General features: G+C 31.4%; 5 protein-coding genes across 16 annotated transcripts in view; 4 read left to right on the forward strand and 1 right to left on the reverse strand.

Moving 5' to 3' along the window:
- Nucleotides 1-16,208, forward strand: part of LOC143198975 (phosphatidylcholine:ceramide cholinephosphotransferase 2) — a 73,459-nt gene extending 57,251 nt beyond the window's left edge. For all 11 annotated transcript variants that reach the window (XM_076408668.1, XM_076408679.1, XM_076408675.1 and 8 more), the window contains 6 exons: nt 9,076-9,251; nt 12,542-12,757; nt 12,815-13,025; nt 13,659-13,933; nt 13,990-14,174; nt 14,241-16,208. In XM_076408668.1, the coding sequence (XP_076264783.1) occupies nt 9,076-9,251; nt 12,542-12,757; nt 12,815-13,025; nt 13,659-13,933; nt 13,990-14,174; nt 14,241-14,390 (1,213 nt within the window). In that variant the 3' untranslated portion in view covers nt 14,391-16,208. The remainder of the gene's footprint in view (nt 1-9,075; nt 9,252-12,541; nt 12,758-12,814; nt 13,026-13,658; nt 13,934-13,989; nt 14,175-14,240) is intronic.
- An 882-nt stretch (nt 16,209-17,090) lies between these two features.
- LOC143198977 (cytoplasmic dynein 2 intermediate chain 2) lies at nt 17,091-19,164 on the forward strand. Of its 2 annotated transcripts, none has more exons than XM_076408680.1 (8): nt 17,091-17,223; nt 17,289-17,595; nt 17,650-17,771; nt 17,897-18,009; nt 18,064-18,265; nt 18,380-18,570; nt 18,639-18,996; nt 19,046-19,164. In XM_076408680.1, exons 1-8 carry the CDS (start codon nt 17,165-17,167, stop codon nt 19,119-19,121), a joined length of 1,428 nt encoding a protein of 475 aa, XP_076264795.1. In that variant the 5' UTR covers nt 17,091-17,164; the 3' UTR covers nt 19,122-19,164. The 2 variants fall into 2 exon arrangements, with proteins under 2 accessions (XP_076264795.1, XP_076264796.1); XM_076408681.1 differs by having other exon boundaries at nt 17,113-17,223; nt 17,275-17,595.
- A 221-nt stretch (nt 19,165-19,385) lies between these two features.
- LOC143198983 (uncharacterized) lies at nt 19,386-20,346 on the forward strand. The gene is made up of 3 exons (XM_076408691.1): nt 19,386-19,568; nt 19,617-20,026; nt 20,084-20,346. The coding sequence occupies exons 1-3, from the start codon at nt 19,511-19,513 to the stop codon at nt 20,222-20,224; spliced, it is 609 nt and encodes a 202-aa protein (XP_076264806.1). The 5' UTR covers nt 19,386-19,510; the 3' UTR covers nt 20,225-20,346.
- A 26-nt stretch (nt 20,347-20,372) lies between these two features.
- On the reverse strand, nt 20,373-21,405 carry Ppcdc (Phosphopantothenoylcysteine decarboxylase). The gene is made up of 4 exons (XM_076408692.1): nt 21,261-21,405; nt 20,975-21,190; nt 20,718-20,921; nt 20,373-20,663 (listed from the first exon to the last, which is right to left on the reverse strand). Exons 2-4 carry the CDS (start codon nt 21,080-21,082, stop codon nt 20,394-20,396), a joined length of 582 nt encoding a protein of 193 aa, XP_076264807.1. The 5' UTR covers nt 21,083-21,190; nt 21,261-21,405; the 3' UTR covers nt 20,373-20,393.
- A 187-nt stretch (nt 21,406-21,592) lies between these two features.
- On the forward strand, nt 21,593-23,119 carry Mppe (Metallophosphoesterase). The gene is made up of 6 exons (XM_076408686.1): nt 21,593-21,751; nt 21,808-22,035; nt 22,087-22,261; nt 22,317-22,574; nt 22,629-22,860; nt 22,918-23,119. The coding sequence occupies exons 1-6, from the start codon at nt 21,744-21,746 to the stop codon at nt 23,082-23,084; spliced, it is 1,068 nt and encodes a 355-aa protein (XP_076264801.1). The 5' UTR covers nt 21,593-21,743; the 3' UTR covers nt 23,085-23,119.
- Nucleotides 23,120-23,193: the final 74 nt, after the last annotated feature.

Raw genomic sequence — 23,193 nt, forward strand, 5'->3', positions numbered from 1 at the left:
TAAAGCTTAAGTTTTTTGCCCGTCGTTACATAACTTGTGGGTCATTATATAAAAATTACAGTACATAGTTTGCCGATTCATCCTAATGATTAAACCACATTGTGATAAGGTAAGAGATATGCCGTATTAAAAAATGAATTGTAATCTAGATCGTAAAAGTTCACAGAATTATCACAGAGCATCGTTATGACTATGTCATTCGAAACAATAGTTTTGCTAAAGTCTTAGTGTATGATTACCAAAAATTGCTATGTAATTCTTTAAATATATTTGATGATACTACGACCTAATAAAAGTTCAAGGCTTTATTCGAGTTCATTTTCAATTATTTTCTACATTTTAAGTAGTTTTCGTAAACGTAGTGAATAAACTACTACCTGGCCTGAACGGCATAAATCAAAACAAATTTAAAACGATAGAAACAATGTCTGGTGAGTATGACGGATGGGCGTAGGGCTTTTTGTTTACGCGATTCCATGTAGGTTTTGAGGTAGTGATAGTAATAAATAATAATATAATAATGATAGATAATAACAATGACAGAATTACCATGGTGGATAATAACAGTGTTAGACAATGACAGACAATAATAATACTACTAACGCTAAGAAAATCGGTTGAGGTCATAATTAGATAAAATACATGTTTTGCTTTAAGTAAAATAACAATTACTTGCACTAAAACAGATAGTATTATCTCTCATGTATTTAAAATACAAAATGCAAAATACTTCTATGTCGTGTATTTAAAATACAATCAGGTGTTATTTTATGTAACCAGCCAGCATATTAATCAGTAAAAGAAGAATATCCGTTGATGAACTTTCTTAATTTTTAAATGTACTATCAAACACACAACCTTTTGTTGGGCTATGAAAAAAATCTGCTAAAAACGATATTTTTACAAGTTCTGATAAACTTAAACTTGTCTTATATTGTACTAGCGACCCGCCCCGGCCCGACTTTGCACGGGCATAAAATATATATGCCTATGTCACTCAATGAAAACATGATTAAAATCGATCCAGTATTTTTGGTTCATTCATTACTGCCCTTGGCTTGCACGCATTAAATTTTGAGTAAAACAATTCCTCTTCCCCTATACTTACTATGAAGATTTCCTGCTATCTTTGGAATATCTAAATTCATACAATTTTTATTACATTACACATTTTTAAACGCAAATTTTAAATTTGTAATATCTCCGAAAATATTTGTTTAATTTACGTGCTGTAAGGAACCATATTGATCTATATTAATTGCACACTGTATTTAAGGTACTTAATTCGATAAGGATTAATGCCGTATTGCTTAAAATAGCTTCGTAAATAAGCCATTTTCTCACGTAAAAAGTAAACAATAAAAATGGTTAATGTGGGTTATCCCTAAAAGATAAACATATACCATCGCGGACTTTTTTTTAGACCTTTTTATGGTGTACAATACTGTAGTACATTAATTTGATCTAACTCGTAGGGTTAGGCAGCGTTTTTGCTAATTGCTAAATAAGCCTAAAAAAATAGGTTAATTTACGACATCACGTTAGAAACCTCTAAAATTAGCAATGTTGCCTTAGTATATTATGCATGTATTATACATATAAACCTTCCTCTTGAATCACTCTATCTATTGAAAAAAACCGCATCAAAATCCGTTGCGTAGTTTTAAAGATTTAAGCGCACATAGGGATATAGGGACAGAAAAAGCGACTTTGTTTTATACTATGTAGTGAAGAAACAATAACTAGCAAAATAACTACAAGATACTTTGTATCGAAAGTTATTTTGTATAGAGTGCACCCATTGATATATCAGCGTCAAGTATTTGAAATAAAAATTACAAATTACTAATAGTATAAATACTGCCCAACACTGGTTAAGATGTACTAAGTGAAGGCAACGAGCTCTTCCAGTCCTAGAACTTTGAACATAAAAACGAATATGATAACTTGCAGAGTAAACGGCGAAAACAAATCTCTTTTGTCACAACGCCACCTGTATTTAACAATAGTTCATAATTCGTCATGGCAAAACAACGCCGTCGACAAACACGTTATTTCATCTTATTAAATTACAAATGATCTCACGTATACTATAACTTATACCAATTAAGATGTTACGCAAATCGGCAATGCTCCGCTTTATACGTCGCCTTGGCCACGACGACGTCCTTCACGTTCTTCAGGTCGGCCGACCCGGAGCGCACGATATAACACGCCGTGTGATTTGACTTGGGTTAGTCATTAGTGATTCACTTGACGTCCCACAAATTCGCCATGCCGCAGACCCAACATCAAACCTTATATCGGCGGACGAAATGGGAAGGAAGCCTTACATAACCTGATGCATGTATAATCGGATAGACACTCGCTCTTTAACGGTCGATGATCCGGTTAAATTTCTCACCGTATTTCGTTTTCTCCCGTTCGTAAATATTTACGCGTGTATTTTTTTTATTTTCATGCATTGTCATTACTAATTACTAATAATAAATATAATAAAGATGGCTATAATAAAGAATATCAAAATGACAAACAATTACATTATTAACAGGTCAATTGAAAAGACCCCGGCCAAACACATAGATGGCGCTACTAGAATTAAATCCATATGTTTTATAGTTAGCCCTAACCCTCAAAAGATGCGTGTATAAATTTGACATCTGTCGGATCATTAATTTGTGAATTATGGCATTTCGAGCGAAGCAGCTTTTGTTATTGTGAAAAAAATGGGCTAAATGGAAAAAAGGAATTTCGCGTGTTGATAAAATATTGCTCTTTGAATAGAAAAAATAAAGTTGAAGCAAAAACTTGGCTTGGTTTCTGGACACTGACCCAGGAAAATCAACTATCAAAGATTGGTATGCTAAGTGTAGACGTGGTGAAATGAGCACCGAAGTCGGTGAACGCAGTGGACGTCCAAAAGAGATTTTTACCGACGAAAACATTTAAAAAATCCACAAAATGATTTTGAATGACCATGAATTGAAATTTAATGAAGTAGCACTCTAAAGATATCAACTGAACGTGTACATCATATCATTCACGAATATTTGGGTATGAGAAAGATGATGATTCGGAGCAGTGTTTGAAGATGACCAAGCGTAATAAACCCGAGTTTTTGCGTCGATATGTGACAATGGATGAAACATGGATCCATCATTTCACTCCGAAGTCCAATCGATAGTCATCCGAGTGGACTGCACACGATGAACCAGCTCCGAAGCGTGGGAAAACGCAACAGTCGGCTGGCAAGGTTATGCCGTCGAGTTTGTGGCCCGTAGGCCGGGGACTTTTCAATTGACCTGTTACTAGTCCTAGATTGCCCAGTAACCTACAATTTGTCTTTACAATATACAAAATCTACGTATATATTGTAGACGATAAATTAAGGAAAGTACCAAACAACCACTAACAATTAGAACTGATATATTTAGAATTATAATAAGTACTATGGACGATCCAGAAAGACATTATTCTTACAACACTTAATAGCCCTCTCTTTTGGCTATCCATAAGCTACTTGGTATAAATCCTTTTTTCGGGAAACTAATGGGACCCCAATCACAATAAATAAATCATATGGCCCTGGTCAGTATATCAAATTGCCTACAATATCCTGGAGGATCCATCGGCCCTATGTTAGTATCTATTGTAATAATGTTTATGTGTTCACACTGCTGTTTTTCAGTTAAATGCACCTCACTACACTACAAACGATCAAATTATTTGATTCTTTTGAACTTGTGCCCTGTCTGGTGTTATCCACGAGTTGTATTCCTTCAACATCAACATGAAAACAGTTTATCCTCATGTCTCCTTGCAATTATTTTGATTTCCTTAGTGGTATCTGAAGGTCTCAGTGTAAGTAGTCAGTCCTGTAGTATCTTGATGTACTTGTATTTATATTAGTATTTGCGGAACATCCCCATAATTGAAATCCGTATGTCAGGTTTCAATACTTGCTTGTAATAATAGTCGAACCTAATGACGTCATTGCAAAAGCTCCAAACAATTTTTCCAGACCCGAAGTATCATTATAAATTATATTAAACTTGTCTGCTGTATTTAATATCTGCGAATAACACAAATATACCTTCGAAGATTAAAGACGCGCATGAAGACTCAAACCGGACTAAATCGACTCAAGCGATTGCTATACATTTAAAAAAAATATATTTAATGGAAACCACTAGTACCATGTTTAATCTGCCTAAACAGTGCTTCAGGTACCAGAATTTATAATTTATGGTCAGGATCAAGATATCAGGAATTCCTCGCATATAGGCTTCGATATATTGCCAGAAAGATGCAAAAGGAGATAAGTAGTATTGCACTAATAAACATAAAGTTTTGTTAATTCACAATAAATAAAAAATCGAATTAAAAGTAGATTTTTAACCCAATGAAAACTTGTATAATCCTTGGAAACATTTACCTTTAGTTCATTTAATTCTGTTTTATTAAAACTATTAAAGCAAATACGAATATGATTCGCAATTCACAATCAATATTTATTATTTGTAAAATCTTAATACCGCATAAGTCTTTCAAAAAATGAATTATACGTACTTCTACTTAATCGCCACGGGTATACAACTAGTCATACTACTGTGATGACAACCGAATCTCTATGGGGATATAATAACAAACAATTTAATGACTGATAAACGGCGTATTTGTTGACAAAACAGGATAATTTTATTTGCATATTTACGAAATGTTTGATAATTGATACAAATGTTTACTGTATTAATTATGTCGGATTATACAAAAGACTGGGTGATTAGTTTGACGTAACAAACAAAAACATCATTAATTACGAGTTAATACAGTATAAATCACAAAAGGATCCAATTTTAAAAACGCCCCTGTAATGTCCACCGAAAACACTCAACTGTGAAATATTTCATGAGAACTCTAGCCGATATGTACCATGGTTTCCAATCAAGGTTCCACTAACTAAACACACGCGAATTGGTAAAAAAAAACCAGGCGGCTGTGAAGGTCAACAATGAACCTATAGTTTCGGGAAATAATACATTTACATTATTTTTTTAACAGGGAAATTAGAAAATTAGATAAACTTCGACAGCACGTCGATTATGTTAGAATGCAAAGTCTAACGATTGTTTTCATGTTTATTACATTTGTAACTATTAAAACAATATAATATGCGTGGCAATGATGGCGTCAGAACAGTTTACGTTTTAAAAATTTCCACGTTTAATTTAAATCACCGATACGCCATGTCAGTAAAATTATATATGAATTGTTGTAATGCTTTTAGTCTTCGTAGTTGGGACTTTTTTATTTTTTGTATGGATTTATTAGTTCTTTTCAGTGAATACTAAAAATATAGAATATTTTGTCCGATCTATGTAAAAGCGAGTTTGATTTGTTTATATTTTCTCGATATTTAAGACACAAGGACATGTATCATTCAAGGAAATCATAAATCTTTCAGAATATCTATGGTACTGGTAGTTCGATATTTTAGTTTTGGGTCGTGTATGTTTTTTAAAAAAGGTTTGAACGATAATGTAAAGGAACTTGGTGGGATTGTCGTTTCTATTTAATCAAATGGTGAGTTTGTTCACAAAGTATTCCAGTTTTCTATTTATTATTTTCCATTTATTATTTTGTATTCGTTATTCTCTACTCATTGTCCCCTACTTATTGATTTATTTATCCATTTCGTTAACTATTTTAGTCTACTTTATTTTATTATGTATTCATATCTTCCCAATCAAATAATAGCTTTATGGTTGCAACTGTAAGTATAAATTATAACTATTTATAAACCAGAAACTAACGTCAAAGTGGCCAAAGTTACTGATGTGTAATTATAATATTTGGATAACTTGAAGCATATATAAACGCCACCGAAAGTTGTTTCTGCTGGCTCACTTTCTGGTGGCAGCGTATCTAGCGTGTGGCCTTTGGTTTTTCTCTTGTACGTATTGCACATTCATCATAGTTGGAGCTGGAGAAGTGAGTGCACAATAGCAACAGAGTATTGCTCATTTATTTATTTGCCTCGCTATCACGATCTCCCACGCTTATTTGCTTTATTTATTTTGCCATTTATTGTGTAAGTAGTAATATATAAATTAAATGATATATATTTCTATCTGTGTTATTATATTTTCTGTATGTATTTCACCTTTAAGTATTATTTCAAAAAAATTGTAAATATTGATTCATTACATTAACAATTTTTAACATTAACAAATTGATATTTTCTGGATGAATCAGATAGAGACATTCAGGTAAAGACAGATAAAAAATATATAAACCACTGGTGACATATCGTGTAACAAAACAAAACCTTGTGCGAATATATGGAGTAAATGACTCGATTATAATACGGCAAACATATACAAAATAGAAAGTCTTGTTAAATGTGGCGAAATTAAAACTCCAGGCTTTATGTCGATGAACTCTTCGTAATATTTCCGGCATTAATGAAATGCTTAAGTGGCAATGAGTTGGCAAGAGCTCCAGTATAAATGTATCGTGGAATGTCCACGGTATATTTAGCTTCAGCAATGTAGTGACTAATGTGACGTTGTCTGATTATAATTACTAGTTTTAATTGAGCGTGTCCTACCTTGGGAATGCAGTAAATATTAATGAATTTGTTAAGTTCTTTCTGGCAACGATCGTATGGTTGTAACTTAATTTATTCATACACATCTATATATAATATACAGACATGCAACCAAAAACATATTTTGTACTATATAGTGGTGAAAGTGTGTTATATTTAATATATATCCTCTCGTGCTTCATGTACAAATTCCATTTTTTCTGTGTGTAACTTAGCCTTCGGCTGTTTTGGTTCTCTTCTGAAGTATTATTCTGACACATTAATTCCAAGTTTGCTTAGATCGCTTTCTGCTTTTTTGTTTACCTATCTTGCGCTTTACATACCCTGTACCCACCATCTGAGTTGTTTCTTTTCTATATACTGCTTGATATTATACCATCAAGTCAAAACTGAGATGTTTTCTTATTTTTGTAGAGCTAATTTTACACTCAGGACGTATTATATTTAATAAAATGATATAACACCTTAAATAAATAACAGGGATCAAAATAAAGCATCTAACAGCTTACATACAGAGACAGAGACCACTTACACAATAAATGAAAAAATAAATAAAGCAAATTCTAAGCGTAAGAGATCGGGATGTGTAGGTGGTCGAGTTACAACTATAGATCATAACTACACATCAGTTACTTTGGCCTCAGTTTCTGTTTTATAAAACTGTCATAATTTGTATACAGTTGCAACCATAAAACTATTATCTTTAATTAACCGTAATTCAGGAATTATGGGAAACATACGAAGATAAGAAGAAATAATAAAATAGAGGAGAATAATATAGATAAAAAAATTGGATAAATAAATAGAGAATATTAAATAGAAAATGGAATACTATGTGAACAAACTTACCATTTGATGAAATTCAGGTTGGTCGGCGCAAAACACATTAAAATCAAAATAATAAGAAAAAGGTAGTGACTCTGACTGCTTCGTGTCTTCACAAATTAATTCTTGTGAACTTCTATCGTCCTTTGGGCATATTAAGGTATCACATCTGGCAAATTGTCATTTCATATTTTCATATTTTCTTAGTATCATATTACATCTATTTCAAATCTGTTTCATTCAAAATTTTCTTTAGGTTTTCTGGCCACTCAACAAGGCTGGACTTAAACTTCCATCTTGTCTTAGTTCCGCCTGAGTTTTGAAGGTGTTTAATTTCATGTTGTCTGCACTGCCGACATTGATATTTATTCTGTGTATTTCTAGAATTAAGTAAAATTCCGAATAATATATATTGTGCCCATTTCTCTGAATGAAGCTTTAAAAACGGCTTCATCCAGTAAATCACGATTTATTATTTACATTATTTTTCAGTATCTCCAACATCGAGATTCGCGTCCTTGTTGCAAAACAAGTAGGTCACGAATATTTTAGGAACAAATTTCCCCAATTATTTTTAACCGTCCTAAATGGTGGAAACCTGGAAACGGAAAAACGATCGAAAATAATTTTGAGGCGGCGATCTAGCCCAATTGTTTTTGGTGTTATCCTAAAAATAACGCCATTAAACGACTATTCCCGTCCATACTGCCTTGATATCGGCATTAGTGCGGCGTTCCGCGATGCACTATTGCAAAACCTAGTTCATCATAATTAATATTAATGCAAATGAAATCCTTAATGAGGTCACAGTGGGTGTAAACATTTATATTACGCCGTTATTTTGTTATCAAGATTCCTTGATGAAACAAAAGAACACTGGATATTGTCACTGTCAACTATGAGAAACCATTTATGTTGACTTGCAAAACCCCGAAATTTTTTTCAGTTTATTGAATCATAAAATGTTCATCAAAACAATAGACTCATTTAAATTTAATAAAGTCGATCATTTCATTCGTAGTACAATCCTAATTTCGGTCACTATAAATTCCGTGCCATTTTATTCGAACCTCATGATTTGCTGACGTAAATGTTATATGTTTAAATTATTCGGTGTTTATAGAGGCAAAGCAGTATAATAGTTAATTCGAATAAATTAGATTATAAGGAATAGGCACGATGATACATACACACCAAGAAAAATTAAATTGGGAAGTGCTACCCCAGTTGCCGTATTCTCCATAACTTGCTCCTTCTAATTACTACTTGTTCCAAGATATCGAGTCGTGATCTGTCTGAATAGCGCTTCACTTCTTATGGAGATACCAAGAAATGGGCCAATTCGTGGATAACGTCAAAAGATACATCGTTCTTTCGAAATGGAATTCGTAAATTGCCTGAAGGGTGGGAAAAAGTATACTTCGAATAAAATGCATTATACCGGTTTTTCACAATAAAGCTTAAAATTCAACAAAAAGAATCCTTACAAAAATAATTTAGCTTGTAATTGTTAGTTTTTAATCACAACTGGCGTTATTCTTAAACCAATAAACCACGCAACACTTTCGGTATTTTCACACAACCGCCCGCCTCTGTCTTTAATTAACAGGAATTGACTTCAATATGCTTGTCCGTTTCAGAATGGTCTTAGAGCCCAAGTTCGTCGACTATGGCAGCATCCATTCGACCTCAGACGGACACACGCATTCGGCTCATCATCACGGTGGAAATCTAGGTGGACGTTCAGCCCTGTTGCCACCGCTGGACGACGAGGACGCCGCACCGAACACATCCAACGGCGCCAAAATGACCCAAGGTACGTGGCAACGCTGCATCGATAGAATATAGACACCGGAGCGGATAAGATGAGCGTCGCGGAAGCGCAGGAAATTGCATGCATATTTTTTATTTCACGTTAAACGATTGCGGTTAGGTTGCGTTCCTATTTTTATTGTTGAAATTCAACAGTATTTACGGTTTCTCCAAAAAACGGCATACGTAGTGCCGCTATTACTGACCCTCTGCTAATCAATAACCTAAAACTTACAAACAGTCGTTACTATCATAGATCAAACCTTGAATGACCCTAAATTAGTTTCTTTAATACGTTATCAGTCTAAAAACATCTAGGTAATCACCAAAAGATTGCCCAGTTTCGATTAACATCAAATGTCATTGTCACAATTATATTATTGAATATAGGCAACTTGAGAAACTACTTCTGCTATTACCAGTTTAATATTATTATTATATGTCATTTATTATCAACATTTTATTTATATTTACCAAGTGACAATTTGAAATACTTCACCCTTTAACATGGTATCTTCAAAATTTAATTTATGTTTTGCAAGCCAATGCTTAATTACAGCTTTTGCGACCACTTGTTTCTAGCATAAAAAACAATATATCTGCAGTGAATTAGTAAAAAATATTATGATTTACAAAACATCAAACAAATCTCTTTACACTATTTTTATTAGCTTCTTGTCAAGAGTGGTCTAATATTCCATTTTGAAGTACCTATGTCTGTCTGTTTTGAAGAATTTTGCCGAGATTTGGCAACCGATCGACTTCGGCAGACTGTAAACGAATCAGTCATGTTCAAACGTCAGACAGCATTGTATCTCTTTTTAACTTTAATAAAATCAAAAGAAATATATTGTCTGGTATTAAAACGAATTTACAAACGGCATTATACATATTGATGACGTTAGTTCACTGCTTCTTTGGATAGACTATAAATTATATTGTCCCCAAACATCATGATAACTACACAATATTCAAAGGTGTAAATTTCTATTTTACTGTATCAGATATTACAAATATATACAATTTAAATCTAAACCTTTTCCTCTATACGTATTGTTATAATGCATGCATGATTTTTCAACAGTAAAATAATTATGTAAATGAAGTATTCCTGACCGTGCATCTTAATTAAAAAATACTGAGAGAACATTTACTTCCTTATTTCGAACAAAAATTCGATACACAACTTGAACAGTTGGGTCATTTTAAAATATTTGTTTCAAATTCAGAGGATATGTTATTTTTAGTCACTCGGCACGATTTTGAATCATGGTTATTTATTTCAACAAAGAGAAAGTGCATATATTACGGCAATACTACTGCCTACAAGAGTCTGCTATATGAAAATGAATAATTAAATTTTGGTAAAAAAATATTAGTAATATTGTTATTTATATTTTTTTATTTCAAAATAAATGCAACAGGTATCAAATGTCAAAATAATATCAAGTCAGTGCTAAAATAGAAATTAATTTATCAAACGGATTAATATGGCTTACAACGATGGATACATGTAAGCACTGTCACATTCTGATTCGGCGAGAAGTGTATGCCAAATTAAACTAATAAATTCATCGATAGATATAAAACTAAATTGGTATTAATTTAAATCCCATATATACGCTGTTAAGGCCAATTGTGATATTTACTGTGGATATAAATGACATCGCTCGATCGTGCTAAAAATAATACAATATTTCAGTTTGATATCCGTTATCTGTTTCATGTCATGCCATTTTTTTTATTGAACTCAATCATCTTTACAGACATCATAACCAGACGCAAGTAAAATAAATCATCAGTAGCTTTCACATATATTTGTAAATTAGGGATTAACTATCAGTTTTAATTACTCCTCAGTAATACTCATGCCTTTTAGTTTTTGCGTAAAAATATTTCAATGTCATCATTGTTATATCGCAAAACTCTGTGCTTGCCAAAATAGAATATAATATATTACCCGCTGATATATATTCACCAGCGCTTTATGTCTTTTAGCAGCAGTTTTCTATAAATTAATTAGAAAAACTTCCCATAAATATAGTTACAGAAGTGCCTAATGCAATATAGAATAAGTTTCGTCTTCTAAATATCTCTATTAATTTCAGCGCCACCTCTTTTCCAATCTAGCATCTAAAATATAAGGAAACAATATTGAGAGCTTGCAAATACCACAAAAGATTTGTTGCCAACCAAATACTAAAATATTACCAAATAATTTCAATTGTGTACAGTTAGAAAATTAATTGAAATTAAAATCATTAAGCAATATCCTGTATATTTTTGCCATTTTCTATACTTACCTAGACGTAATATAATACGTATTATACGTACATAATGTGTATACTATTATTTTTTCAGCCCTAACAAACTTGTGTTATTGGTTTATAAATGCTAATTCGGGTTAAATATTTTTTATAAATAACATTAGCATTGGTACTTCACGGTTTAACTAATTCGTCGTGTAATTCCGATTATGAATTTAATCCTTGTTTTTATTTTCGCTTCAGCAGACATTCAGATAATTAATTCAATCCGTAGTTAAGAAGTTCATTTTATTCGTCTCCATCGTCCGCCAAGATCTCATTTGTAGTGCGGTATATACTAGTTAAAATAGATATGACACATATATTTGTTAGTTATTTAAATTAAGTAGAACCTGCAAGAACATACTTTTCATATATATTTTGTAAGTACATATTTCCTCTATAATAGTTTATATTTTGATATATTTGACACAATTATTATATTAATTAATATATTATTTCTACGATGAGTAATAAATAGTAATCAGAATACAACTTTAGACCAAGATAAAAGTAGGCCATGAAAAATCTAAAAATCAACAAACGGCATTTTGAATTAATCCCAATATTTTTCTTACAAAATTATGTATGTAATTGAGCTTTTATTATTTTTGTACCCTTATCTTTTTTTATCTCCAATGTATGACATGGGATTTTCTTTAGGAATCAGTTAACAGCAAAATATATTAACTAAAAATTTCCTAACTGTAATTTAGAAGCTAAGATGAACCTTTGTGATGCTGTTCTTATATGTGACTATGGAATTATATATAGTAAAATTATTATCGGCATAGAAATAACAGGATAAAAAGTGATTTTATTATATTTTAGTTATTTTAGTGTAATAACCTCCATAATAATAATAATGTTACTCTTACTAAACTGTAAACATCCAAATTTTGGTTTAGGTAATGTAGCGTTAATTGCATTTTAATGAGAAACCGATTGTGATTTAATATCACCACTAATTTATACAATTATTTTTTAGGTGATCTATATCAAAGGCAGCCGTTACTGCCCAACCCGTCCAAGGCCAACGACCATTGGGCGCACAACTCGCATGGGACCAATAGCTCCGAATATTACGTAGATGAAGACGACGATATGGAAAAGCCATCCAATCGTAATGGGGAAGTCAAGCTGGATATACCCACTTCCAGGGAGGAACCCAGGTTCCCCCAAGAAAGATGCAAAACAATATTAGGTGATTTTCAATTCAAATCATATAAAAACCAATCTGATAATATTCCATTTTTTTTAGCATTTCTGATAATGTGTTTCAATTTTATCCTAACCTTGACGTCTCTAAGTCTGGTCCACGATCGAGTGCCAGACAGAGGAATCTACGGTCCTCTTCCTGATGTGTTCTTGGATAATGTACCTGCATATGATTGGGCACTAGACGTATCAGAGTATATTATCATTTTCTGCGTTAATTCTTGCTTCATTGCTATGATATTACATAAACACAGGTCAGTTATTTTACATACCATGAATATTTACTGAAATATTACAAGGATAATTCCAATAGATCTATAAATAAGAACTTAACTATTTTTTTGCTTGTTTGTGGTTAGTAATATTTAAGCAACAGGATATCAATATTATTGAAAACAATTTTTATATGCAGCGCTTAAATAAAAAAAATAATTGCCTAAGACAAAGTGCATATCATAGAAGTATTTTTTATTTTTTGCACAATAATTTGTTAATAACTGTAATAATTGAGGATCAATTTATACCATTTTTATTACTCTTTCTTGAATCTTTAAATTATTATATTTTTCGCACTCTCTTGGGCGGTACATATACTAAAATAGGCACGATACAGAGAAGATTAAAAAGGACGAGGTCCACCCCTGTGTGACCAATGTTAGACTCAGCCGAACATCAGGCACAGCACTTATGCCGTTCACTGAGAAATGAAATATTTATATCCTTTTACACTTTAATTCATTTACTTTTCTAAATGTTAGTGTTATATGTTATATATTTACTGTGTTGTATATTATATTTAAATTAAATACTACATTGTAATCGAGCCTAAAATTGCCCAAGAGGCTGATGAGCAGTAAAAACAAATACAATATATTTTTCATTTTTAGGTTTATTGTTTTCCGAAGGATGTTCTTGATCATGTCGCTTCTGTATATGTATAGGGCCGTAACGATGTACGTTACTGTCTTGCCATTGTCCAGCCGAACGTACACTTGTTCACCAAAATCCAATGAAACATCACCCATTCTCATAGCCAAACGTGTCCTTCATCTAATGAGTGGCTTTGGACTATCTGTTAATGGAAAACATACATTTTGCGGCGATTTTATTTATAGTGGGCACACAGTAATATTGGTATTCAGTTATCTGATTATATCGGAATGTAAGTTTTATTGATATTAGCTTAAATCCATGTATTTTGCTTTTTTTCCTTTTCAGACACTCCTAAGAAGTTCTATCTCTTGAGATTCATTCACTGGTTGTATTGGATTTTAGGCTTTATCGGTGTAGGAATGTTACAGTTATCGCATGGGCACTATACAGTAGACGTGATAATAGCTTACTACGTTACCACTAGAATATTCTGGATCTATCACACTTTAGCCAACAACAGTAATCTAAAGGTAAGCCCTCAATTAATGTTACATTAAAACAACACGCGTGATTTTTCTTTCAATTCTTTTTCGCAGCAAGTCTCATCGAATAACCTTCTGAGCCGTTCCTGGTGGTTCGCGCTCTTCCTGTATTTCGAAGGTAACGTAGGTGCGCCGGTGCCCAGACAATTCGACTGGCCCTTGCCCTGGCCCCGGAGATGGCACTCGAAAAGCCGCGACAGTTAGTGGAAAAATGTACCTAAAAACTCTTATAGAAAATTAATTGTGATAATAAAAATAAGTGTTAGCGCCTTACATTTGAGCGTGTTGTACCAGCAGGGATTTTTGTTTATGGTTTGCCCGCCTTTGCCTGTCCAAGTAAGATATGTTACAACACAAAACCGTAGTCGAATATATCTGAATGTTGTTTCGAGTTAATATGACGCTGAATTTTTGCACCATAAACAACAAATCCCTTGGATATTTATTACTGGTGATCATGGAAATCACAGTATCTAAATGGTATATATATATATTCTATCGGAAAGATGGAAACTGTTAATTTTGCCTGATATTTTAGTTAGAACTCGTCGATATCTACATGAATTTTTTCTTAAAAGACTTTTTATATAAACATTTTAAGTAGTTTTTTTAAGACGACTTAGATATATGTATATTTGCTGAGAAGTAATTGATATTTTTACGTTTTATAATTATTTTTACCTTGTACTAAATGGGGATACAGGTTATATAAAAAAAATCCACAGGGTGGGTAGACTTCACCTAATTGTAAATCTAACTAATTTTTGATATCTAAATGTTCATCAGTGCCAATAGGGTCGATCTCTACGTGGAATACAAATAGAGATAATTAGAGGTTTCATCAGATGATTTTTCGCCACCTCGGAACTCACGGATATTGTTCACGTCATCTAAATTACTTCATTAGAATGATAAGGATACATGATATTTCTTGTATTGTTTCTAATGATATTTAACGACGACAGTATAATTACCATGCGCGGAGGCCAAAATGTTCATAGTGTGCACCTCCCGAAACAAAAGACTTCCGAAAGATTCAATGTTACTTGAAAACGAGCGCGCTGATTAACTTGATACGGATTGACCTTGACCTCTCTCATCTACTTACACAATGCACGCGGTAGATTATAGGCAAAACTGGAATTGAATTACATACTTTTGTTTTGCACAACGATCAGTTCGTTTGGTAGATTACGTGATAATCGTTTCGAACGAAATTCGGGTTTTGTTTTGATTTGTGTAAAAAATCGATTTTGCTTAGTTTCTATGTAAGATCTTAAATGTATATTACAAGCCACAAATGCGAATCTCATTGCCTGTCTTGTAGTGTTTTCTTTTGTAATTAAATTTATTATAAGACAATATAGAATTAATTTTAATTGGATAATGTGGGGAAAATGAAAATAAATTATTTTTATAGCCTATACACTCTATGATGGTTTATTTTACAAATTTCTATATATACATAGAAATCATTGGTAATGCATTCCACGAGTTTTCCTTTACGATATTTATGCAATAATGTTGGTCATTACAAAGTGTTTAATATCTATTCGCTGTCACATAAGTTTCCTTTTAATATTTGAACTTTTCCTGTGTTGACACATGCGCCCGTGGTCGATCGTTATGTTTAGAAAAATAGCTTAAATACTTTTCATACATGTAAGTTCGAAAGTGTTTAAGCTTAAGATTTTCATGACTGTATATAAGATATTAATACCTATTTATTACTTATCTATGTTACTTGGGTTTTGAAATCGGGTGCTAGTTACCAGAGAGCTTAACGAAATTTAAGTTTTTTTAAATCTACCTATGTTCAGCACCTTACTTCTAATATCGAGAAAAAAATTATCTTTAAATATGATTTCGTTGATTTATAAACGGCTCTTCTACTCGATAACTCTTTCAAACTAAACCTGTTATCAAAAATAATGTGATGGTTTGTATTATTAATACTGACAGAAATTTATTGATGTTAATTATTTCATATTATTGTTATAATACAGAATTATTTTATTTAAATTGTGATTTTATTTGAACCATTAGCCTAGTTTCTTTCTCCTTCCTTTTCTATTTGTGTACGAATAAAGCCATAAATATTATTTTAAGAAAAAATGTAAACCTGAAACTGATCTAAACAAAAACTTTTAAACGTCAATTCTTAAAGAAAAGAGCCAAAGGGTTATCCAAGATAGTAGCACGCTTTGGGCAACCCTTGATATTTTAAACTGCAATTTTTTAATTCAAATTTTCGTCTTATATATGTACTTTTAACAACCTTTGGTGACTTTACACCTTATGTACAACTACGATGCTTGTGGCCAAATTTCAATAAACCAAATTATGGCATATTTTTGCAAATTCCCCACATAGACATAGAATTAATTTTTTTACACAATTCACTTACTGAAGTGATGTTCTTCATATGTTTATTATGCTCTAGGCAGATCGTTAAACCCGTACGAGTAATTAAAAATACTTTACTGTTTGTGAATTATTGTTTTAATAGTGAGCCAATGAAAAACAAAAGGCTATTTTTCAGCTAATTATATTAATTAAGAAAAGCAGCAAATTAACTCAGAAGTACTAAATTTGCTTCCTGGGAAATGTAACAAGATAGAGTCAATTTTTACTTTCTTACTTTAGTTTGAAACCCATTTTAATCGTTGCTATTGTCATAGTTATAATGCAAATTTAAAAAAAATATATAAAAAAATGTTGGGTCAAGAATCTTTGTGGAGTTACTCGTCAACGATAACCTACCAATGTTTCAATATAACCGGATCAGGGTACTAAGGAGCACATTGAGAGGACACAAACATTTGTTTTTATATATTAGATAGTTTGAATGCTATTAGATCCCACAACAAAAAAGTCAATTATTATATTACATCACTCAAACACTGTTACCATAGAAACTGTACTCAAAATAAAATACAGGACAATACAAACACAGAACTTTTATGAAACTTTAAAAAATGTTCTCGATAAAACACAACGAATGTGTGGGCTTTGAATCCAGATGGACCGTGAAAAAGTAAGTCTCAATAATAAAGTAATTTAATTCTTACAGAAAAACCATTTAAAGTTGGTTATTTTTAGAGTATCTGCCAATATCACAACACAAACCGTAGAATCTGTGGTCTCTGATAAAAGTTGTAACACTACGGAGCAACAAAGCAAGCATGTTCAGACGACTTCTACAGAATCATCAACATCTACAGAACTAGATATGGCCAAATTGGCACAATGGCTAAACCAAATATACCCCAACGTAAAAAGGCAAATAGAAAACACAAACAACAAAGTTTTTAAAAATTACCGATTATTAGATGATAATCTGGACGCTACCTGCAGATTAATTCAAGAATTAAAAATTGAAAACGTAGGGGAAACTAGTGATAAAGCGGTATGTTGTGTAAGTTTATGATAATAATATATTTATATACAAATACAATTTTAGTTACCTATGGTTGTTGCAGCCAGTTGGAATGTAAATGGTAAAATTTTAGGCGTAGCCTGTAGCTTTAAACACAGGTCATGGTGTTATCATCATAATCAAGTCCTAATTTATCCCCTTATAAAGTAAGTAACATTCATTATAAAATATTTTTAGAGAGTTTTCCATAAGAACTTTATTATAATTGATAGTCTAGATACTGATACCTTAAAAAAATATTTTTGTTTTTATTGATTTCTAATATACTCAGATGCGAGAAATTATCAGACATTCCAAAGAAACGTTTAAATACAGAGTCATGTATAACGGTATTAAAATTCCACCCTACTAACGAAAATATTTTAGCCGCGGGCACATTTACAGGTATATATCACTGACAAATTTAAAAAATACACATTTCAATAACATTACTTTTAGGGCATATTTATTTCTGGAACATTGATAATGACATAGACCCATTGTTATGTAATATGTCAATTCACGAACAAGCTGTTACTCAATTGTCTTGGATAATTGATGAAACATCAAAAAGTTTTGACGTGGTGACTTCGAGTTCTGACGGAATATTGAAATTGTGGTCATTTGCAAATAAAACATCAAATCTTAGTCTAAAAACTGTGTAAGATTTCTTTAATTTTTATGAATTAGCGAAATCAACGAAATTGAACTGTTTTTTCCATATTATTTATATGAAATATGAATTTTATTATAAAAAAAATACTTATTTTTATAGATTTAAAATCAAACCGCCCATATTTGGAAAATTTAGTACCTCAATAAACGCATCTAAAGAATTGGCAAACTATCGTGACATTGGAGTAATATGTTTTGATTTTTCAAAACATATTCCAGATTTATTTGTACTTGCATTAGAAGGTGGCCTTATTGCCAAATGTTCATTGTTAGGTGGTACAAAAATTAAAGGTATATTGTTATATTAAATTGTTGATGTCTTAGCAAAATTTCCCGTAAATGTGGAACATTTTTATTAGGTCCGGATAAGAACATCTCTACATTTGATCCTGTATATAAATACTACCAGCCACATAAAGGAGAAATAGCATCAATTAAATTTTCGACTTCTGTGAAAGATATGTTTTTGACTTGTGGAACCGATGGTGAAATTCGAATATATTTAATTGAACAGGATGACCCAGCTCAGATCATATTCACCAAAAGTGCACTACATGACCTGTCCTTCATTCCTCATGAACAAAGAATATTAGCAGCTTGTGGACAAAAGGGTTATCTAGAAGCCTTTGATCTTATTACTGGCAAATCTCTTAATGTAGCATTTGACGTAAAAGTTATCAAAAGAACGTTAACGAGCTTGGCAATAAATCATAAACGGTGAGAAAATGTCTAGCATTGAGTATGTTTCTACTTTATGCCATTTTAGGGAAAATTATACAGTAATAGGAAATGACATTGGCGAAATACAACTGTGGGATATTCCTTGGAACATTCTGAAATAACTTAAAATAACACGTTATTATACAATAAATATGTTTAATGTAATATGTAAAAATGTTATTTGTTTATCTCCTACTACGTTTTCCTAAACCGTAAAAAAATCCATCTAAAGAATTTTTATTTTATTTATATATTAAAGTAGAAACAAAACAGATATTTGTTATTTGCAGTTTTGAAAAACATATCGTTAAAAAATAGTAGGTAATGCATTTGTCATTATCCTTTCTTTCTTTCGAGGAAAAATATCTCTGTTAAGGTCACTCTCGAATAGTTGCTTACCTCGATTTTCTGCGCTTGCGATTTAATATGAGTAGTACCGAAATTACATCTCAACTTTTTAAACTGAAATAAATTCAAATAATATATCTCATTATTAACACCTTCATGGAAGATGTTTTACATTGATTCTGATGATGATGAATTTTGTTACCTTTATGATACAACCCCAAGTATGTATATATTAATACATTTAACATATATTTATTTTCTATTTGTAGAAAGTACCCCTAAAAAGAAACGAAGTTTCCAATCGACAGAGCAAGACTATAGAAAACAACTGTTTGATGATATCCGTTTAAATCAAAACAATATCATATTTAACTTACAGGGACTCAATTTTATGAAATTTACTCATTTAAAAATAAAATTTTCATTTCAACCTAACCTAATATATGAAGGTATATCAAAAAAATATATATTTTATACGTCTATGAAATACTTGAAAAAATATGGAAAATGGATATTGAGTAGAGAACCCATGCCAGCTAAACCACTATATCGGAAAGTCACACATTCTGTATTTATTAGAGATGATATAGAGGACTTAACTCAAGTAATTTGTAGAATTTACCAGGAACTGAAAAAATGGTCAGAAAATGATATTAAAACTAGGCACCTTAAATTTCAGGTAAATCAATTTTTGAAATAATACATATTACTGTAATTAATAACAAATATCTTTAAGAATTACAAAGCGGGCTTGATTTCATATGTAGAGCTGGATTCTACTGATGAAGAACTTTTTCTCTCAGAGAATGAAATACAAACGTTGCATAAAAAACGAGTGTCAGTATTAAGAAGAATGTTACCCCCAAAAGTAATTTAATATTATTATTGAATTTACCTTGTTATATATATATCCCTCCTTATCTTTATAATCAAGTAGCTGTTAGGTAGTTAAAATAATGACATTTTTTACAAGTATTTATTAAAAACTACAATAAGTAACTGAATATCCTTTCCAAAGATACATATAAAATATGAATTTAATTTATTTATGTGATACATTTGCTTGAACCCAACACATTTATGACAGTTTCAACTATTGTTGAAACTTCAGCCATGGCACCAGGTCCAGTGTCCCCACAAATAAGTGTTTTTTCAATGACAGGAACTTCCTTGTACCCAAAAGCAATTAATGCATTAATTTGACTTGATGTCAATGGATGTGTATACATTTTGGTATTCATAGCAGGGCAAAAAAGTAAAGGTTTTGTAATTTCCCATGCTCTAACAGTACATGTTAAAAGATTATCACAAATACCCTACAAAATAACCATAGCACTACATCAAATAAATTATAATTAAGATCATGTTACTGTAGCTATTTTTGCCAAAGTATTGGCATCTAAAGGTGCAATTAATAATAAATCTGCCCATTTTCCCAATTCAATGTGCAAAACTGGATCTCCTCTACATTTCCAAGAGTTCCATTCATCATCATCAACAAAAATATCAATATCACTTGTGATATCTGCTTTATCAAAAAAATGCTCTGCGTGGGTAGTTACTATTACTCGAATCTGTAGAGACAAAAATAACTGACATATTCACAAAGTATTATTCATAATCTTACCTTTATGTTTTCAAATTTACAAGACAACTTCTCCTTTAAATCACTTAACAAAATTGGTAGCTTAATTGTGGCAACACTGCCTGTGCAACCTACTAAAATATTTACCATTGCTTTAATTTTGTTTTGTTTCTGTAGTAGTTGTTTCACTAGAAAATCCCAATTTTGACCATTCTTCTTGTGCCATAAGATTATTTTTCATACGACAGTCTAGATAATCTATTTAAAATAAAATAAGTAATATGATATGATATAATATATAATGAGAATTAATAAATAGATAAATAACCTTTAGCTTCCAGTCTACAAGATGAATTGTTATTATTTTCCTTGTTTAGACACTTCATATATTTAATCATAGAAACTTTACACAATCCGTCGTGGTCTAGTGGAAAACTACCTTTCTCAGGAGGTATGGGCTTAAAAAGTTTTTGTCCAAATGTCATAGACGACATGGAAACTTCTTTATAAAACAATATTCACCCAAAAATATATCTTTCATCTAGAAAAACAGAAGCACGTACGAATGTTATCTTAAACCTAACCTTTCCGTAATCTTCTCATATGTTCCAGGCTATTGGTAAAATAATATATATGTTGTTCTGTTCTGTAGCTTAGAGCGCAGAGAAAAAAGGTAATCAATTAAAAAAAGTCTAGTTTATTTTTTACAATATGTTATGGGATATATCATAAATCCATGTTTATTAGATTGTAATAAAATATGTGACATTACTATAACAGCAAGCTAGCATGACACTTTTCTTTTTTAAAAATGTTAAGGTAAGTAATGTTTTACAAAAAAAACAAAATATTTAATATTTTTAATTTCTTTTAAGATTCTCCAAGAAAAAAATAATTACTTTTTGGGCAATTTTAACATTCATGTATGTACTTTATGTTGAAGAATTTTTATATGCAATAAATATGAAAAGGTGGCATACAATACAATGCAAAGATGAAAGGGAATGTGTAAGAATCTTACTAGTAGCTGATCCGCAGATCATAGGAAATATGAATGAACATATTCATATTATAACACCTTTTAGTATATTGGATTGTGATAGGTATATAAACAGTTTGTTTTTTTATCCTCACAATTATAATTTTTAAATTAGGTATTTAAAGAAGACATATGGATTTGCTTATGAGTTTGTTAAACCAGATGTTGTTCTTTTTTTGGGGGATTTAATGGATGAAGGACATGTAGCAGAGGATGAAGATTTTTACAAATATGTTAAGAGAATATTTGACATATTTCTAACACCTTTTAATATGGATACTACAGTCAAAGTAAAAAGGTGTGTCTGTGTATTAAAATTCTTTTAATAATTAAACCTTTTTTTAGCATATTTGGTTGCCCGGTGACAATGATATTGGTGGAGAAGACACAAGAATAACACCAAAGAAATTACAAAGATTTGAGAGGGCTTTTCCACAACCCAGTCTACATAAAGTAAAAAATATAACATTTTTTAAAATCAATAGGCTTACCTTAGATATCCCTGTTTATAAAAAGGACAGACAATTCTATGATACTAGTAATATTTTTATTGGTGTCAGTCATGTGCCTTTAATGTTCCTTCCATCACCCTTTGTCACAAAGGTATAGTTAATTTAATATCGAACAACCCTATGAAGTCTAATAAAGCAAATTTAGGTTATTGATAAAATGCAACCACATTTACTATTTACTGCCCACGAACATAAAAGTATGATAATAAACACTGATGCTTTGTTGCGTCAAGACTACCATATAACTCCAATAACCCCAGATAATATTCAAGTATATGAATACAGTTTAGGCATAACAGATTTGTATGAAATAATGATACCAACGTCGTCATACCGTATGGGTACCAAAAGTATTGGATATGGTTTCGCTGTAATAGGTAACACATAGTTTTTTTTTTATTAATTCCCTACGTAATATGTATTTACTCTTACAGAAAATAGTGATTTGAAATTTACGGTGTTGTGGTCGCCTGAAAGGCTATTTTATCTCGAAATATACGTGTTTTTATTTGGATTACCCATTTTATTAGTTTGCCTATCTACAGGCTGTGGCTGTGTTCTAAAAAGATCTCGACATTCTCATATTTTCGTGATTATTTAATTTTGTTTGCAATAAATAAATATTACATTTCACAATTGTGTTATTTAAACACTTACCTAAATTTGCTGAGAGATATTTCAATACAATTACACACTGATGCCTTCGAATT

Source organism: Rhynchophorus ferrugineus, unplaced genomic scaffold, assembly GCF_030347505.1.
Source record: "Rhynchophorus ferrugineus isolate W39M unplaced genomic scaffold, kcgeb_rfMv2 rfM6, whole genome shotgun sequence".
In the NCBI taxonomy this organism is placed as follows: domain Eukaryota; kingdom Metazoa; phylum Arthropoda; class Insecta; order Coleoptera; family Curculionidae; genus Rhynchophorus; species Rhynchophorus ferrugineus.

Bases quoted from the DNA above. Each gene is read 5' to 3' on its own strand.
- LOC143198977 (XM_076408680.1), top strand. From the start codon at position 17,165: ATGTTCTCGATAAAACACAACGAATGTGTGGGCTTTGAATCCAGATGG. The intron at 17,224-17,288 runs GTAAGTCTCAAT...GGTTATTTTTAG, and splicing joins TCCAGATGGACCGTGAAAAA to AGTATCTGCCAATATCACAA. The intron at 18,571-18,638 runs GTATATTGTTAT...CATTTTTATTAG, and splicing joins AGGTGGTACAAAAATTAAAG to GTCCGGATAAGAACATCTCT.
- LOC143198983 (XM_076408691.1), top strand. From the start codon at position 19,511: ATGTTTTACATTGATTCTGATGATGATGAATTTTGTTACCTTTATGAT. The intron at 19,569-19,616 runs GTATGTATATAT...TTCTATTTGTAG, and splicing joins CCTTTATGATACAACCCCAA to AAAGTACCCCTAAAAAGAAA. The intron at 20,027-20,083 runs GTAAATCAATTT...AATATCTTTAAG, and splicing joins CTAGGCACCTTAAATTTCAG to AATTACAAAGCGGGCTTGAT.
- Ppcdc (XM_076408692.1), bottom strand. From the start codon at position 21,082: ATGGTAAATATTTTAGTAGGTTGCACAGGCAGTGTTGCCACAATTAAG. The intron at 20,922-20,974 runs GTAAGATTATGA...TTGTCTCTACAG, and splicing joins GTAAATTTGAAAACATAAAG to ATTCGAGTAATAGTAACTAC. The intron at 20,664-20,717 runs GTAACATGATCT...GTTATTTTGTAG, and splicing joins CTTTGGCAAAAATAGCTACA to GGTATTTGTGATAATCTTTT.
- Mppe (XM_076408686.1), top strand. The intron at 22,036-22,086 runs GTATATAAACAG...TTTTTAAATTAG, and splicing joins AGTATATTGGATTGTGATAG to GTATTTAAAGAAGACATATG. The intron at 22,861-22,917 runs GTAACACATAGT...TTACTCTTACAG, and splicing joins ATATGGTTTCGCTGTAATAG to AAAATAGTGATTTGAAATTT.